The 15,600-nt window shown below is 40.5% G+C and overlaps 1 protein-coding gene across 5 annotated transcripts in view; it reads left to right on the top strand.

Annotated features, from left to right (window-relative positions):
- mast2 (microtubule associated serine/threonine kinase 2) overlaps nucleotides 1-15,600 on the top strand; it is a 240,637-nt gene that overhangs the window by 131,465 nt on the left and 93,572 nt on the right. For all 5 annotated transcript variants that reach the window (XM_034179342.1, XM_034179341.1, XM_034179340.1 and 2 more), the window contains one exon: nucleotides 13,182-13,213. In XM_034179342.1, the coding sequence (XP_034035233.1) occupies nucleotides 13,182-13,213 (32 nt within the window). The remainder of the gene's footprint in view (nucleotides 1-13,181; nucleotides 13,214-15,600) is intronic.

The following is a 15,600-nucleotide window of genomic DNA, read 5'->3' as shown; positions in this document are numbered from 1 at the left end:
ATGTTTGGTGATGCTGAGATCTTTACAGAAGAAAAACAGTCTTCAGGGTCTTGGTGGTTCCTGTTTTACTGTACAGTTGAGAAACTTGGAGGCTAGCCAGTAACCTAAAGCAATAACTGGATGTCTTTGGTACCAGATCTCTTTGGAGGTTCCTTGGGTTCCACTGGAATGACTTTGTACCAAACGTGTGGTTACTTAGTGAGACTAAGATGAGGAGGATCACTGACATTGTGAGGGAGTGTCAGCCGTGACAGCACCCTGCTCAGAGTGCCGCTCTCATTGGACCCACATCTCTGCTATTATGGAATTGTGGAATAACTCGCGCCCACAGATTGAGCTCACCGGACTACTTTCTCCGCCCTGCTCAGCGTGCCGCTCTCGTTGTAGTGACACCACACAGCCGTGTCTCTTTGTCCCAGATTGATCTCTTTCAGTGCAGCTTCTTGTTCTGACTTTAACACCAAGTTAACACCCAAGTCTTTCATCACCAACTGTAAATGTCGTCAAAACATTCCAGTGGTGTCGTTCTGATCTCTTCCGCATCAAACTCCATTGTGTCGATGTTTACAATGTGCTTACAAGGTGAAGTTGCTCATAAACTTTTAAGTTTCTTAAATATTTATTACGGCCACTCTTAAAACTTCAGTTCTCTTTATAATTTTATTACTGGTAAACTTTAGAATTGATTTAGATGAAATATACTCATTATCTCACAGGAATAGATCACAATGATCTGGGAACTACTTTTTGCGTAGGCATTCATCAAGCACGCTGGCCGCGGGTGCACACTAACACAGAATACCCAGAAACTGGAAAGTTGTTCGGCCATAACGAGAGCATCCACTTTTAGCTTGTCATAAGCTAAGCTAGTGGCGCTCGTGAGAGTATGCCGTGACAGTTCAGTCACATGGCGCGTTTCTTTGTCCATCATCCTGCACGCAGGTGCCTGTGTGTTGAGGACTATAGTAGCTGGAGACATGCACATGCTTCATCTGGCTGCTGGAAGATAGTTACTTTTGAGAGGTGTGTTTGTCTGCCTGGGATGGTGGCTCCAAGGGATCATGGACCGTGGCACCGGCACATGGTCCCAGGTTTGACCTCCTGTAGCTGCTCGGGTCCTCAACACAGAGGCACCTGCGTGCTTGGATCATGTCCAGTGATCCTCCTCCTCTTGGTCTGCATAAGTAGCAGCTCGTTGGATATGAAGTCATTCCCGTGGATCCAGTGATTACCTGGTAATCTGGTAATCTATACCTAGTTATGAACCTCAAACTGAAGGTTCATGAAGCTTCTGAAGCATCCAATGGGAAAGACCATGAGAGTAGTGCAAAACACCAACTGGTCCTCACAAAGATCAGACTCAGATGGATATAAGTGTGCAGACACACACAGACTGTCCCCGTGTGTATCAGTGCGTCGCGATGAATCTCTCTCTCTCTCTCTCTCTCTCTCTCTCTCTCTCTCTCTCTCTCTCTCTCTCTCTCTCTCTCTCTCTCTCTCTCTCTCTCTCTCTCTCTCTCTCTCTCTCTCTCTCTCTCTCTCTCTCTCTGAATTCTAATTAGGATTAACTCTGTTTCTCTGCTAACGCTGATGGCGGCTTTAGCGTCTCACAGGAGGAAGAGTCACGGCTGGAACCTGCGATAGAGGAGGAAATGGTGAGGCCTGATTAGCTCATTTCACACGTATGAGTGCAGCGTTTATAGTGGCAGAAACTAATTAGCAGGTTGTCTGAGTCGTTGAGTGCACGAGCACCAGCTCACCGCCTCGGAATTTTTGCACTTCGAGATATTTGTTTGTCTACTGGAATGATGGCCGCTCATGTTGACATCATGAAGAAATGAGTCTGACGGCTCGGGAAGAAAAAAGAAGAAAAAATTAAACCACAACAGGCTTATTGATTCCATAGGGCTGTGATGCTCTGGTTAGCCGTGACGATCCTGTTTTTAGCTAGCTAACTGCTAACATGACCTGCTAATGTTGGCTGTAAATTGACAGCTCAGTCATTCTTTCATTTTCTGGTAGTTGTCCGGGTCATGTGACAGCAGATCAAGCAGCTCATCCCACACTTCCCTATTCTCAGCCAAGTCCTGTATCTCTTCCTTGGGGATCCCAGTTGTAATTTCGTTACTGTAGGATGGCGTATTCGTACATTAACCGTGTTCATGTGATCACTCTCTGTTGTAAGATGGCTACATGAATGACACATTTGCTCCAGAACTGGCCTCGTTGATCATTGCTGTCTGAAAAACTTGATTCACTTTAGCTGTATTCAGGAATCATAGCAGCAACAAACGGATTATTTAACTGCAGAGTTGTCTGGATTTAAACACGTACCAACTTTATAATCTTCCACAAGTGCCAGATTGTTCTGCTTTAATATAAACGCTGTGCAAAATGTCTCAGTGAAGTAAAGTATTGTCCATGTGATTAATGTTGAAAACTAACCGTGCACGTCACGTCACCTTTTTTTTTTTTTTTTTTTTGCTGCCAAGATGAAAAAGTGCCAGACATCAGCAGACAAGGGACACATTTAACAAACGTCTGAAGGTTAAGGAAAAAAACAAAACAAAACCACTCACAGACCGGAAATTTATTCTTTGTGAGGAAGTCAGACATTTTATTGAAATAGACAGTCTGAGAAACGTAATATTTGGCCAAATTTGTGCACATGCCCACCTCCACTTCAGAGTTTCACATGGAACGTTCAGGGCATGTGTGTGTTTGTCGGGTTCTCATTCTCACCAGGATTTTTCACAGCATAGGGGAGAACTCGGTGTGGTGTAGCCACGCGGTGTGAGCTGAGTATTATAGGAGGGTTTTACTTTTATAACCATCTGAAACACTATTTACTGCATTTTTAGGGCTAAATTTTGTGAAGTAAAGCTGTAGATTTTTTAATCTTTTTTTTACAGCCTTACTTTAAATCCAAAAGAAACGAGGCATCAGGTGAAAACAGAAGAGTGTAGACGTGTGTGTTCGAGGAACAGTAGAACTGCTCATTTACACACAGCAGTTTACTAAAGAAAATCCTTACAAATGTGGTTTTTTAACCTCAATCTTCTGATTACTTTACATTTTGAAGTAAAAAAAGTTTCTTACATTACAAAACTTAGTTTAAAAGTAAAAAAGACAAAAGAAAAGAAAAGGGAGTCTTTAAAAATCTTTCTTCTTCTGTAAATTAAACCCATAACTTATCTGGTTAAATCACAGCGTAGTGGATCCACATCACAGCATAAGGGCCCCCTGCGCTCAACTGACTGGCGAGAACCCTGGTGTGTGTGTGTGTGTGTGTGTGTGTGTGTGTGTGTGTGTGTGTGTGTGTGTGTGTGTGTGTGTGTGTGTGTGTGTGTGTGTGTGTGTGTGTGTGTGTGTCATAAACATCTTCTTACTGTGGCACTGAAGATGTTCTTGGTTCTTCTCAGTCATCTGATAATTGTCAGTCAGCAGCAGGAAGAGTTATGTTTACTCATTTGGAAGATTAAAAGCAAACACACACACACATGCCGACCCCGAGGGTATCATGGCGAGTGTTAAGCACCAGCAGACGTCTGATTGGAGCAGAAGGACGGTGTTCTGTGAGCTCATTCACTTAATGGTGCACTAAAAGCGGCACTTAGATTTCCCAGCACGTGTCAACGTGACGGCCGCCGTTCATCATGCTGCTGCTGTACTTTATTAACCGCTATCACATCTCACTGTTAGGAAGAAGAAAATCATCTTAATGGCTTTTCCTCCCCATCTGGTAAACATTATTTTACATTCAGCACTGAGGTCTCATTTCAACCTTTGTCTCTTTGTTCCTGCTTCTGCTTTCAGTCAAAACTGAACTTAAATGAAGTGATTCAGAACTCCAAAAACTATTACAGCCCAGAGATGTTTTTTAATCAATACACCAAAATAAAAGCAGCATCATCATTATAGAGCAAAGTTTGTGATTTAAAAAGAGGCTGATACAGTTAGTAAAAAGGTGCAGATGAGAAAAAAATTAGGTTTGGTGATGATGTTGGACCTTGTTTAGAATTCAGAGATGGATCTGCATTCACACATAGACTCAGGAAGTTTGTGTATGTATTGTAGAAACTGCGATGGATGAAAAAAGAAGAAACGATTTCCTATTTTGACAATGCATTGGCATGTCATTTATTTCTCTTCTGGTTTACACAACACACAGACTTTATAGAACAGCCCGGTCCCGCCCATTACCTATGCAGGGGTCCTGATGTGGTTCGCACATCTCGGCATATTATCACATGGAAAATAGAGAACACAGGTGACGACACTTGGTATTGGTATGGTGAATTATATCCATTACGTGTTGTGTCCATCTCTCTCTCTCTCTCTCTCTCTCTCTCTCTCTCTCTCTCTCTCTCTCTCTCTCTCTCTCTCTCTCTCTCTCTCTCTCTCTCTCTCTCTCTCTCTCTCTCTCTCTCTCTCTCTCTCTCTCTCTCTCTCTCTCTCTCTCTCTCTCTCTCTCTCTCTCTCTCTCTCTCTATATCTATATATATATATATATATATATATATATATATATATATATATATATATATATATATATATATATATATATATATATATATATATATATATATATATATATATATATATAAACACACACTGGCAGAACCAGATGCAGGACAGAACACTCCATCACATGCATCTAAGTCCTCCACAGTGAGTACTAGTGGCTTCTGTGAGCAGAGCTGTTAACATCTTTCCCTGGATGTAATTTCATCTGTGCGCTGTAATGCACATTAATGGATGCATGTTGTCCATCAGTCAGATTGATTACAGCTGTATGTGCTGTGGCGCTCTGAACCTCGCCGTCATCACAGCTCAGAGTGTTGGTTTAACACCAGGAGGCCGTTGTGCCGTTTGTTGGTCACTTGTTTCCCCGCTTTTTTTTTTTTTTTTTTTTTACTGATGGTTTTGAGTTGAACATTTTCCCTCAGAGACCAGCTGCTGGAAACAGATATGTAATAAAACTCACACGTGGTCTAATGTCATAACCAGATGAGTGTTCAGAGTCGTGTCGTGTCACGTTAAAGCTCAGCATGGACAGACGGATAAAAAAAAACACGGTATCACTCCTTTGTAGCCCTCAGTCACCTCCACGTCTTCTGCCAGAAAACAAGAAAGCAGTAACTGGGTGGAATTTTAGGTATGTGGTTTAGGAAAGTGGGCAGGGCTGTTAGCTTGCAGTCATAATGGCGTCTTCGAGATTGGTGTTGTGGCTGCTGTGGAGCTAATAAATAAATATATAACATCACAAACATGAATTTCGGGCATAGTTGTTTAGTGGTAAGCACTGATGGGATCACTTCCTGGTCTTTCTGTGTGGAGATTGCATGTTCTCCCTGTGTCTGTGTGGGTTTTCCTCCAGACACTCCGGTTTACACTGCCCCTAGTGGTTGGATTGTAAATGGAATTAGGACAGTTAAATGCAGAGGATACATTTTGTTGTATGTATGTACAATGACAACAAAGGAAATATATGTATGTATGTGTGTGTGTGTGTGTGTGTGTAAAATTGTATAAAAGTAGCAGTGCGCACTGCTGAGTGCAGCCAGGCTAAGTGACAGCACTCCAGGCTGACTGATGTGATTACGCGCACTTGCCCACTGCAGATGGACCATCGCTCGCTTTGCTTCAATAGATAGACTCCATTAGGTCCATTAGTGTCTTTCCACAGAGAGACGAAGCATCAGACGAGCTCATTTTGCTGCTGATGACACGGATATCACACGCGGACCCACCATGTGCGCAGCAGACAGACACTGCAACCTGCTACACATCCATCCAAAGAAAACAAGTGTTCTTTTTTTTTTTTTTTTTTGCTGACAATACTCTAAATCGTACGCTAACAGCAGGCCTCATTTCTGCTTGTTCTGCTAGTCCTCTGTGTATTTTTGAGTGGAGGTGGAACATGCTGGAACATGTTATTGAACTCCTCCAACCAACAGAGGGCAGAATTGCAATGATGGAAACAGTCTGGCAAGCTGAGAACTTTTCCTTTTACTGAAGGAGATAATTACACGAACGTTACGTTACCAAAAGTAATAAATATGTGGTCTGTCCATAAAGTATTGTACCTTTTTATCTTTTTCAAAAAGTATATGGATTTCATTCATATGTTTTTACATCAGACATGCTTGAACCCTCGTGCGCATGCGTGAGTTTTTCCACGCCTGTCGGTGACGTCATTCGCCTGTGAGCACGCCTTGTGGAAGGAGTGGTCCCGCCCCCTCGTCAGATTTTCATTGTCTGGAAATGGCGGAATGAAAAGGACTTTTTTTCCATCAGAATTTTTCAGAAGCTGTTAGAGACTGGCACCTAGAAACCATTCGAAAAATTTATCTGGCTTTCAGTGAAAATTTTACGGGCTTCACAGAGAATAAGGACTTTAACAACAGCTTTAAGGACGGTCGGTGCGCATCTGATGTGACATTCACGCTTTCAGCATCAATCTCACTGTGTCGTACCAAAATAAAAATTTATCCCGTTAATTTTCTGCTGATGACTAGATTAGACCAGACCACAGCGTGTTGTTTCTTAATGAAGAGAGGAACTTAAGGCGCACACCTGAAACAGCTGTTAACATCTGCTGACAGCATTATGACTGCCCTGTTCTCTCAGCTCGACCTTTATTTCTAGAGCACGTTTAAAACGACAGCAGTTGACCAAAGTGCTGCACATAATTAAAAAATGGGCACCAAGTTACCCCCAATCATAAGTAAATGAATTAAAAATAACAATAACATTACAACAGGCAATAAAACAGATAAAAGACAAAGTAAAATAAAGAGCAAAAAGTAGTAGGAAATAATTTAATTTGATTCCATTTTATTTATATAGTGCCAAATCACAACAAAGCCGCCTCAGGTGAAACGCATTAGTAAGGTGTAACCTTACCAACCCCCAGAGCAAGCACAGAGGCGACAGTGGTAAGGAAAAACATCCTCTAATGATATTGAGGAAGAAACCTCAAGCAGACCAGACTCGGAGGGGTGACCCTCAGCTTGGGCCATGCTACCGAAAGACTACAAATAAGGTAAAATTTGTCAGCATTAAGCAACAGGAAAACAGAAGAAATTCTAAAGTGAAACAGAGATGTAATCGCTCATTTAGGAAACACCAGAGAAAAGGAATAGGTTTTAAAGAGGCTTTAGAAGTGTCTAGGGACAGGGATGATCTAATATTAAAGAGGAGACTATTCCTGAGCCTGGGGGCAGCCGCTGCAAAGGCTCTGTCACCTCTCATCTTTAATCTGGTTTTAGGCACCTCCAGCAACAGTTGGTCAGAAGACCTTAAGGCTCTGGTTGGGGTGTAAGGAAAAAGAAGCTCCGAAAGATACACTGGGGCCATTCAGGGCTTTAAAAACAATTAAAAGAAGTTTAAAATCAACCCGGTAACTGACCAGAAGCCAGTGAAGTGTTGCCAAGACCGGCGTAATGTGGTCAAACTTTTTCTTTTCCAAAGGAATATGAGCAGCAGTGTTCTGAATAAACTGGAGGCGGTTTAGAGACATCTGATCCAAGCCAACGTACAGAGAGTCACAATAATCTAATCTACTTGTGATGAAGGCTTGGATAACCATCTCAAGGTCAATCCTAGAGAAATATGGCTTGGACTTGGCTAGGAGATGGAGTTGGAAGAAACTTGTTCTAGCAACAGCACTAATCTGCTTATCAAATTTAAAATGGCTGTCAAAAATCACTCCAAGGTTCTTCTGATCGTTGATTCAGTGAAAACCTGTCATCTGATACATCAGCTGCATGTGAAGAGTTCAGAGAGAATTTGAGAAAACCTTCAAAGCTTGTTTCTGAGTCCGTCACTTTTTTGACTCCAGACTTCAAGTGGTTGCATACTCGGTAATTTAAAGGATACGTTAATGTCCTGTTTAGCAAGTAGTCATGATTTTATGTCTATCCGCACTAAAAAACATGCTCACTGATGTATTTTATAGCTAAATTATTACTGATGGAGAAACCAAAGCGCTTTGAACCACTGAATCAGTATGAAGCAATTGTGTTGAAATGGTTCAGTGTTTAGAAGCATTTGATACAATTAAGTATGGTGACATCTACTGGCCAGTCTTTAACATAGCACTTGCATGGAACAATTAAACAGTTTTATGTGCATCTTGAAATTTTGACTTTAGTTTTGTTTAAAGACATTAGCAATATACTTGTGTTATAATTTGATTGTGCCATCATAAAATACTGTCTGTAATAGAGATTTGGGGACTGCAAAAGGTTTTTATTTTAAAATAAGGTGATTTCAGTGGTGTTAGGCTTGAGACTGTTCCTCCTCTCCAATTTTGGAGAGAAGACTCACATGGCACTGGAGTTGGTGTCATATGAAGACAGATTTTGTCCATCTTGTAAAGAGTTGGATAAAGAGCTGCCTCCCTATCTCTCCTTGCAAATTCACTGCAGAAAATGGTTCTGGGGAGCATTAACATGGCTAAAACTCTTCAGCTTCAGTTCCCCCAGCCAAGGCTTTCTTGACCCCCAGCCAGTTTTTAGCATTTTCTTTATTTGTCGCTCACATGCCTGTAGATGACCTTTCTGAAATATTTCAGAAAAAGGAAAGAGGCAGGAAAGAAGAAGAATCAAGCAAAGTTTCCCTTCTATTATTTATTTCTAGTGTCTATTATTTTTTATTTGTAAACGAGAATGTTAAAAAAAAAATTAGGGTTAGGGTTATCAAAAATTTTCGGCGCACACTATGTGCATGCAGAGTCTCACTCCAGCCAAAGTCTCAAAGTTGTAAACGCTGCTGTTGTTCATTAACAGAACACTGGAATATGAGGTATGGAGTTGGTGAATTTTGTGGGACTTTCATCTGTATTTTGAACATATACTTCAGATCAAAGAGAGAACTCTGGTGGAAAAAGTAAAAAAAAAAAAATAAAATAAAATAAAATCTGATAAGGTCGTTGTCGGTGGTGTGAGTGGGGATCCAGCCCTAATGGTCAGAGCGGTTCCACATCAAAGAGAAACAGCATCACAAAGCTGTGTTCAAAGGAACAACACCAGAAGTGAAAAGATTAAAGACGGGAGTGACTGCAACCCTCAGGAGAATTGTCATCAGAAATGCTGTTTGGAACTCTGCAACAGTGAAAGAGCGCCACGCCGCAAACGCTTCAAAGTCTCAGCTGAACGGTTACAGCTACTGCTGAGGAGGGAAAAAAAAAACAAAATCCTCTGCTCCACTGTACAGTAACATCACTTACACGCAGCCACACCCACCTCATGGGCTCGCCATGTTTAGTTGATGTCAGGTTAGCAGCGTTAAACATATCAAGAATTAAAGTCAATCCATTCAGAATAAATCACCACACAACGAGGTGACAGGAGAGTAACTTTTATCATGTTTGGGACGATGTGCATAACATATCATCATTCTTAATCAACGGGATTCTGCAAATACTGCAGATTTGTATTGCAATTTCTCTTTACTTTGTATAATAGCAGACCATGGGAAAAGTTGAATAGTATGCCTGTAGAGAGTCTGCATCATAACCTATTTACAAAAACCATACACATCACCTCTGAGGTTTTTTTTTTTTTTTTTTTTTTTTCTTTTGTCAAAAGCAGCATGCTGGATATTTGGGATTTTAATATGTAAAATGTTGTAAAGTGTATCTTTCACAACTTTATATTAGGCTGCACAAAAAGTAGAGCCTGACAGAGGTGATTTGTTGGCCATATCTGTATCAGCGTTATTTTTACTCATATGCAAACTTTTTTTTTTACAGAATAAACAATGCAGTTAGCTGTTGGAAATGGTGTCATTGCCTAAATTGCCCAGCAGAGGGAGCGCCAACAAAATGGTTTAAAATGCTGCCAAAAATGGCTAGGACCTCATGACCCGTTGGTCACATTACTACAGGAGACGATGGCAGCATGATCAGCTGCTGTTCATTTTCAGTCACAGCGGGTGTTTTACAGCCACAAGGAACATGTGGTTGCTATGCTGACAGCTAGGCAGGGCCAAAACTCATGAGACGCCTGTTTTATGCAAATGCTGAGTGATGCGCCAAGGCCACTGTGAGTCCGAGTGAAGGCGGCATGACGTACGTTGGTTATTGGTTTTATTTTCAGTTGTTTATAATAAAGTTTATGTTTAAGCCATTACATTTTCAAGGGTTTGATAACAACATGTTAGGAATTATTGCCAATTTTATGTATATATCTGCAAAGATATCAGTTATAGTAATTTTTTTTCCTCCCTAATATTTATATTGGTCTCCAAAAATCAATCAGTTGAGCTCTAAGAAAAAGTGATTTAAAAAAAAAAAAGAGTAGCTTGGCATATCATGATATTAGGCAGAAGAACTGTTCTTGATAAATACAGATCAGAATATAACTTTGAGTCAGACAAAAACAAACATGCTGCATCTGTGGCTCATTCAGGCTACCTTTAGCCTTTAGCTGTCATAGCTGTAAAATGTCAGTTAATTTTATTTAAAGAAATACAAATAACAGACAGCTTAATTTTCAGTTCGTTATAAGACAATAGAAAAAGAAAATTGTTTTCTGGTTAGTGTTTCTGCTCACTGGCCCAGCACGCAGCTGGCTCATAATGATTGAATGAATGAATGAAATCTTTATTGTCATGAGGTACAAGGAAACTTTGTCAGTTAAATATAAACATTATAACCTGCTGATACGTGTTGAGTGGACGTGTCTGGTGATTTTACATGACTGGCTGATTAAAAATTTGAGGTACATGTTCTGTCATATAAGTGCAAGTTTTTTTTCTACATTATAATTTTTTTAGTCCCAGCTGAATGTCATTTCTTTGATGTCTGTGCAGCTCTTTCACTTTTATCATTTAAAAAAAGCTTACTGTTTTTCAGACTGACCTGTTTGTGCATTTTTTGTCCAAATATTCAATCTGACGTTCAGATCAGCAGAATGTTGTGCGACATGAGCTCAGAGCTTTGAAAAGGGTTTTTTTATATATATATTTTTTATCTTGTCCTGTCTGTTCTGCTGAATCAATGACACTCTGCTGCCCTCTGGTGGGGCTGTGGGTTCATATTTTTGTTGTAAATGGTGTGTGTCAATGTGGGTGGCACTGTCTCGTTTGTCAAATGATGACGGCACAGTGACACCTGGTGGTCAGACTGCAGTATTGCGTTCTTCTGACATGAATAAACTGTTCAGATTCTTCACTCTGTTCTTATCATAATTATAAACAAAATGTGTTTTAAGCAGAACATGAACCCAGTGTTTAATGAAGGTTAACTTAAAAAAGGTAAAGCGAGAACAGCTTTACCAGAACACAAACATCATTAAAAAAAAAAACACCTTTGGTCCTGTAAGTCCCTTTAAAGGACCTTTGATCACATCTGCCCTCAGTCACGTGGCCTTACAGTGGCAACGCAAAAGTACTTTAACAGAAATGATCAAATATGTGAATAAAAAGATTTTTAGTTCTGCACTTTGACCTTTGAGGTTGACTGGCAGTGACCGTGACCTCAGTGAGCTACGTTTTCCTCAAAATGATCTAAATGTGGAAAAAAAGACACATTTCAACTTGACCTGTGACCTTGAACTCATGTCTCAGATGGTGTAATGCGTTCATAAACAAAGTCAAAGGAGTAATTTCAGAAATCCTGAAAACACCATGTTAGAAATTTAAAAATATTAGTTTAAAAACTTCTGGCCTTATTCCAAAATGGAGTAAATTAATTTTTTTCCCCTCAAAATTCTACTTTCAACACCTCATGATGACAACATGAAAAAGAATGTATGTTTGTATGTTTTCACCCATTTGTTTATTTTTCTGTCCGTCTGTGAACAATCAAGCCCACAGTTTTTCATATATTGCTATGAAAATTTTACTGGAGATTCATATCCCAATAAGCAAGAACTGATTCATTTTTTTTTCAAGATCAAAGGGCAAAGTCAGGAAAATCTTGGAAAATCTTTAACAGTGAGAAAATATAAAAAAATTCATAACTGTCAAAAAACATCAAATTTCTTTATATTTGAGTGTTGTGTAGGATATCTTTTATCAACTGACAAAGTTTGATCTGGATCTGATATTCACACCTTTTGCTCAATACTTTGTTAATGCACCTTTGGCAGCAATTACAACCTCAAGTATTCTTGAATATGATTCCACAAGCTTGGTGCACCTATTGTGTGATTTATTACTATTTATTTATTGTTTGTTTTGTTTTTTAAAATAAATTTGCAAAAATCTAAAAAAAAGTTTACACTGTCATTGAGGGTATTGTGTGTAGAATTGTGTGCGGGGGGGGGGGGGATTTTGGCCATTTTGGAATCAGGCTAAACATAAAAAAGTGGAAAAAGTGCAGAGCTGTGAATACTTTATGGATGAACTGTACTAAAGAACTTTCTTTTTAACTTAGTAGGTTTAAATTTAATTTCTTGATTTTAAAAACAATCACAAAATCAGTCGGTCATGAATTGATAAATGTAGAATAGTTTGTACAAAATTAATCAGTTTTATGGATAAATGATGGTTACGTATATAAGTGATATTTATTGTAGTTTTTAATACTTAGTGCTCCTTTTTTGTAAACTATTTTACATTTAGATTTTCACTGTTTTTGCAGCATCTTTACTTTGGGACCTTTTTGAAATCATGCCTAAGATATATGCACAATACCACATATCTCTGTTGTCATGGTGAAGATTCACATAACCAGCTAATTTTTGTTTTATTACTGTGTTAATTATTGCAGCCGGTCTGCTCTGTGTCAGTCGGATCCCGTCAGATCTTAGAAGCTAAGCAGTGCAGGATCTGGTTAGTACTTGGATGGGAGACCTCTTTGGAACGCCAGCGGCTGTGTGTGTTTCTCCAGGTAACACTGGAGTTGCGTCAGGCAGGGCATCTGGCGTAAAACCTGTGCTAAATACCGATGCGGTACTGGCTGTATCCGCTGTGGCGACCCCGAACAATACGGGAGCAGCCGAATGGACGACAACTGTGCTAATTATTATTTCTACATAAACACAGGTTTTTTTTTTCCCAAACAAAGAAAATAAATACACTTCAAACTACAACTACTTTAATATGTAAAAAGCGGTAGAAAAATAATGAGCTCTTTAATTTTAACTTTGTGTAAAAATCTGTTTTTGTTTGTTTGGGTCATGTTTCAAAGTTGTGACTGAAAATGTCTGTTTGTTTGTGTCTTTCAGAAGGAGCTGAGTCTTCCCAGAAGAGGCAGTTTGTAAGTACCCATCATCCTCTGTCTGCTGTCCATCTGAGAGCACCGCCCACAACTTTACTGTCGCGGTGCAGAGCAATGAACCAAACGCAGGTCTGAATGTACAGTTCCAGTTTCTGGAGCTGCTCTTTGTGGCTTTCGGCTCACAGGACACAGTGTTCTTCCTCAGCATCCAGAAGTTAAGATAACTCAAAAACAGCAAATTCTATCCTCTTGTAACTCACCAAATTAAAAGACCGTGTAATGAGGATGAACTGATTAGATGTTGGGTTATCTTTGATGCACCAGATAAATAAAAAAAAAGAAGTGATTTTTCTTTTTTTTATGTAATGTCTCACAGGCGTGTGTCTGCCACCCACTGGATGGTTTGTGGATGTGTGATTGATGATGAATTAGGAGCAGGTGTGGTTGTCAGAGAGACAGAACAGTGAACGGTAACCTCAGTTAGGTTTGGAAGCTCTTGAACAGGATTGTTCCTCCACACAGCACTGCAGAAAGGATTTCATGTGGATTTAGCTTCTGCCTTCTCTCACTCGCTCTCTGTCTCTCTCTCAAATTTTGTGGTTTTGACATGTAGTTTGAAATTAGTTTGTTCTGTTTCCAAAACCTCAGACTACCTGTAGATAAACAAACAGGAATAAAGTACATGTTCTGGAATAGTGGCTCAGGTGTAGCGTGAGTGACATCCAGCTGTAGCAGCACTTGTTTGAGCTCCTTTCTCCATGACCTCCTGCTGACCTCCTGACATTAAGGACAGACCCTTTGAAACAGATGTGAATGTTCTTTTAAACATCATACTTTTGTGGATGGTCGTATGAGGCTGTGTTTAAAGGTGTGATGTACAAAGAGTTGCACTTGTGTTTATATGAAAATAAAAGGATTCCTATAAAACAGGTTATTGGAAGAGACTCAGACAAAATTAAACAGAACATTTAGAATATTTAAATCCTCAGTACCACCACCTCCTGAACACAGTTTATTTAACCTTGAACTAACAGCAAATATAGATTATATTTTGTTTCATACTTGCTGAAACATTGTACAGATAGTGGGAAATTTGTTGGTGTTAGTAAAAAACAGATTTTAGCTCATGTTGCCTCAGTGTTGTCAAGTTAAACTCGGTCACAAGGAACACTGCCAGCATGCCTTTCACAGTAAAAGTATTTGCTGGGATGTTGACATTAAACATTTTATTGTGAAACGGTGCGAGTAACATGAACTCATGTTGTTTAACTTTGCAACCAGTAACTTCAGCAAGCTGCGCCATCTTGGAAATACAATATGTTCATAATAAAGGATGAACATCATCGTGATATGCACAAACCATAGAAAGCTGAGGTTGATCTTTCAAATAGAGAGATCTGCGAGCCACAGACACACACTCACACAGACGCTTCTGGCTTTATAGATAGATATTGATAAATGTTAGAGACTAATAATCTCCAGTGGAATATGACTTCTGGTTGATCAGCGAGCAGGCACTTGTGCTGTTAAGATCATCTTAAGGTAGCGGCGAGATTGGAAACAAGTACCAGTGCAGGTAAACAGTAATACCCCCGTCACACATAGCCGGAATCATGCAGAATGGCGTCAGAATGATGAATCGCGCACATCCGAAAAGTTTCGGGTTTCAGTTCCAAAACATTGACAGCCATCTGCGAGAGTCCACACAGTTGGTCAAAATCGGCCGGTGGCCCCGAGTGTGATGCACATGTTCAAAACCTTCTGGGCGTGGAGATGGGACATCTGACGGCGGTCCATGTACAGTCTGAGGACCATCTGACTGCAAACTACATATGCTGATGGCAGCAAAATGGGATCCAATTTCAATTCAATTGTAAAGATTTTGGCGCCAAATGACACCAGAAACTGAAATGTCGGAGTAGTGGTAATTTGAGTGGACATGCATGTTTGGGTGTAAATAGTGTTTAAATAGACATTACAATAAACAAGCGGACAGTAAACAACAAGCGGCCTCACCAGAGTCTGCCATCCCGGTTCACAGCAGCTTCGCAGTTCCATCTCGTCCCACAGTTCTTCGGTGGCCAGCAACCCAGCAGCCCAGGCACGCGAGAGTACCGCGGCAGCGTCAGAGGTCCAGCTCAGCCTCGCGGCAGTGTCACAGATCCATTCAGGCCCGCAGTTCCTCGGAGGCCGTAAACCAAGCCCCGCGGCGGAGCCAGATTCCCAGCCCATCCCTCGTCGCCATCGGAGACCCAGTTCAGTCCGCAGCAGCACCGGAGTTCACCAAACAGGCCCACGAGCACCAAGAAGCGCGGAGCCACCGAGGCCTCGAGCCATCAGCGCGTGTTCACCTGGCTATGGGTCCGAAGAAGGCACTGACGGCTGAGGAGGGCAGTGACATCAAGAAGTCTCTGGACTTTTTGTCT

The sequence above is a fragment of the Thalassophryne amazonica genome, chromosome 10 (genome assembly GCF_902500255.1).
Source record: "Thalassophryne amazonica chromosome 10, fThaAma1.1, whole genome shotgun sequence".
In the NCBI taxonomy this organism is placed as follows: Eukaryota; Metazoa; Chordata; class Actinopteri; order Batrachoidiformes; family Batrachoididae; genus Thalassophryne; species Thalassophryne amazonica.
The sequence above is the reverse complement of the archived record's forward strand: the minus strand, read 5'-3'. Positions and strand labels throughout refer to the sequence as shown.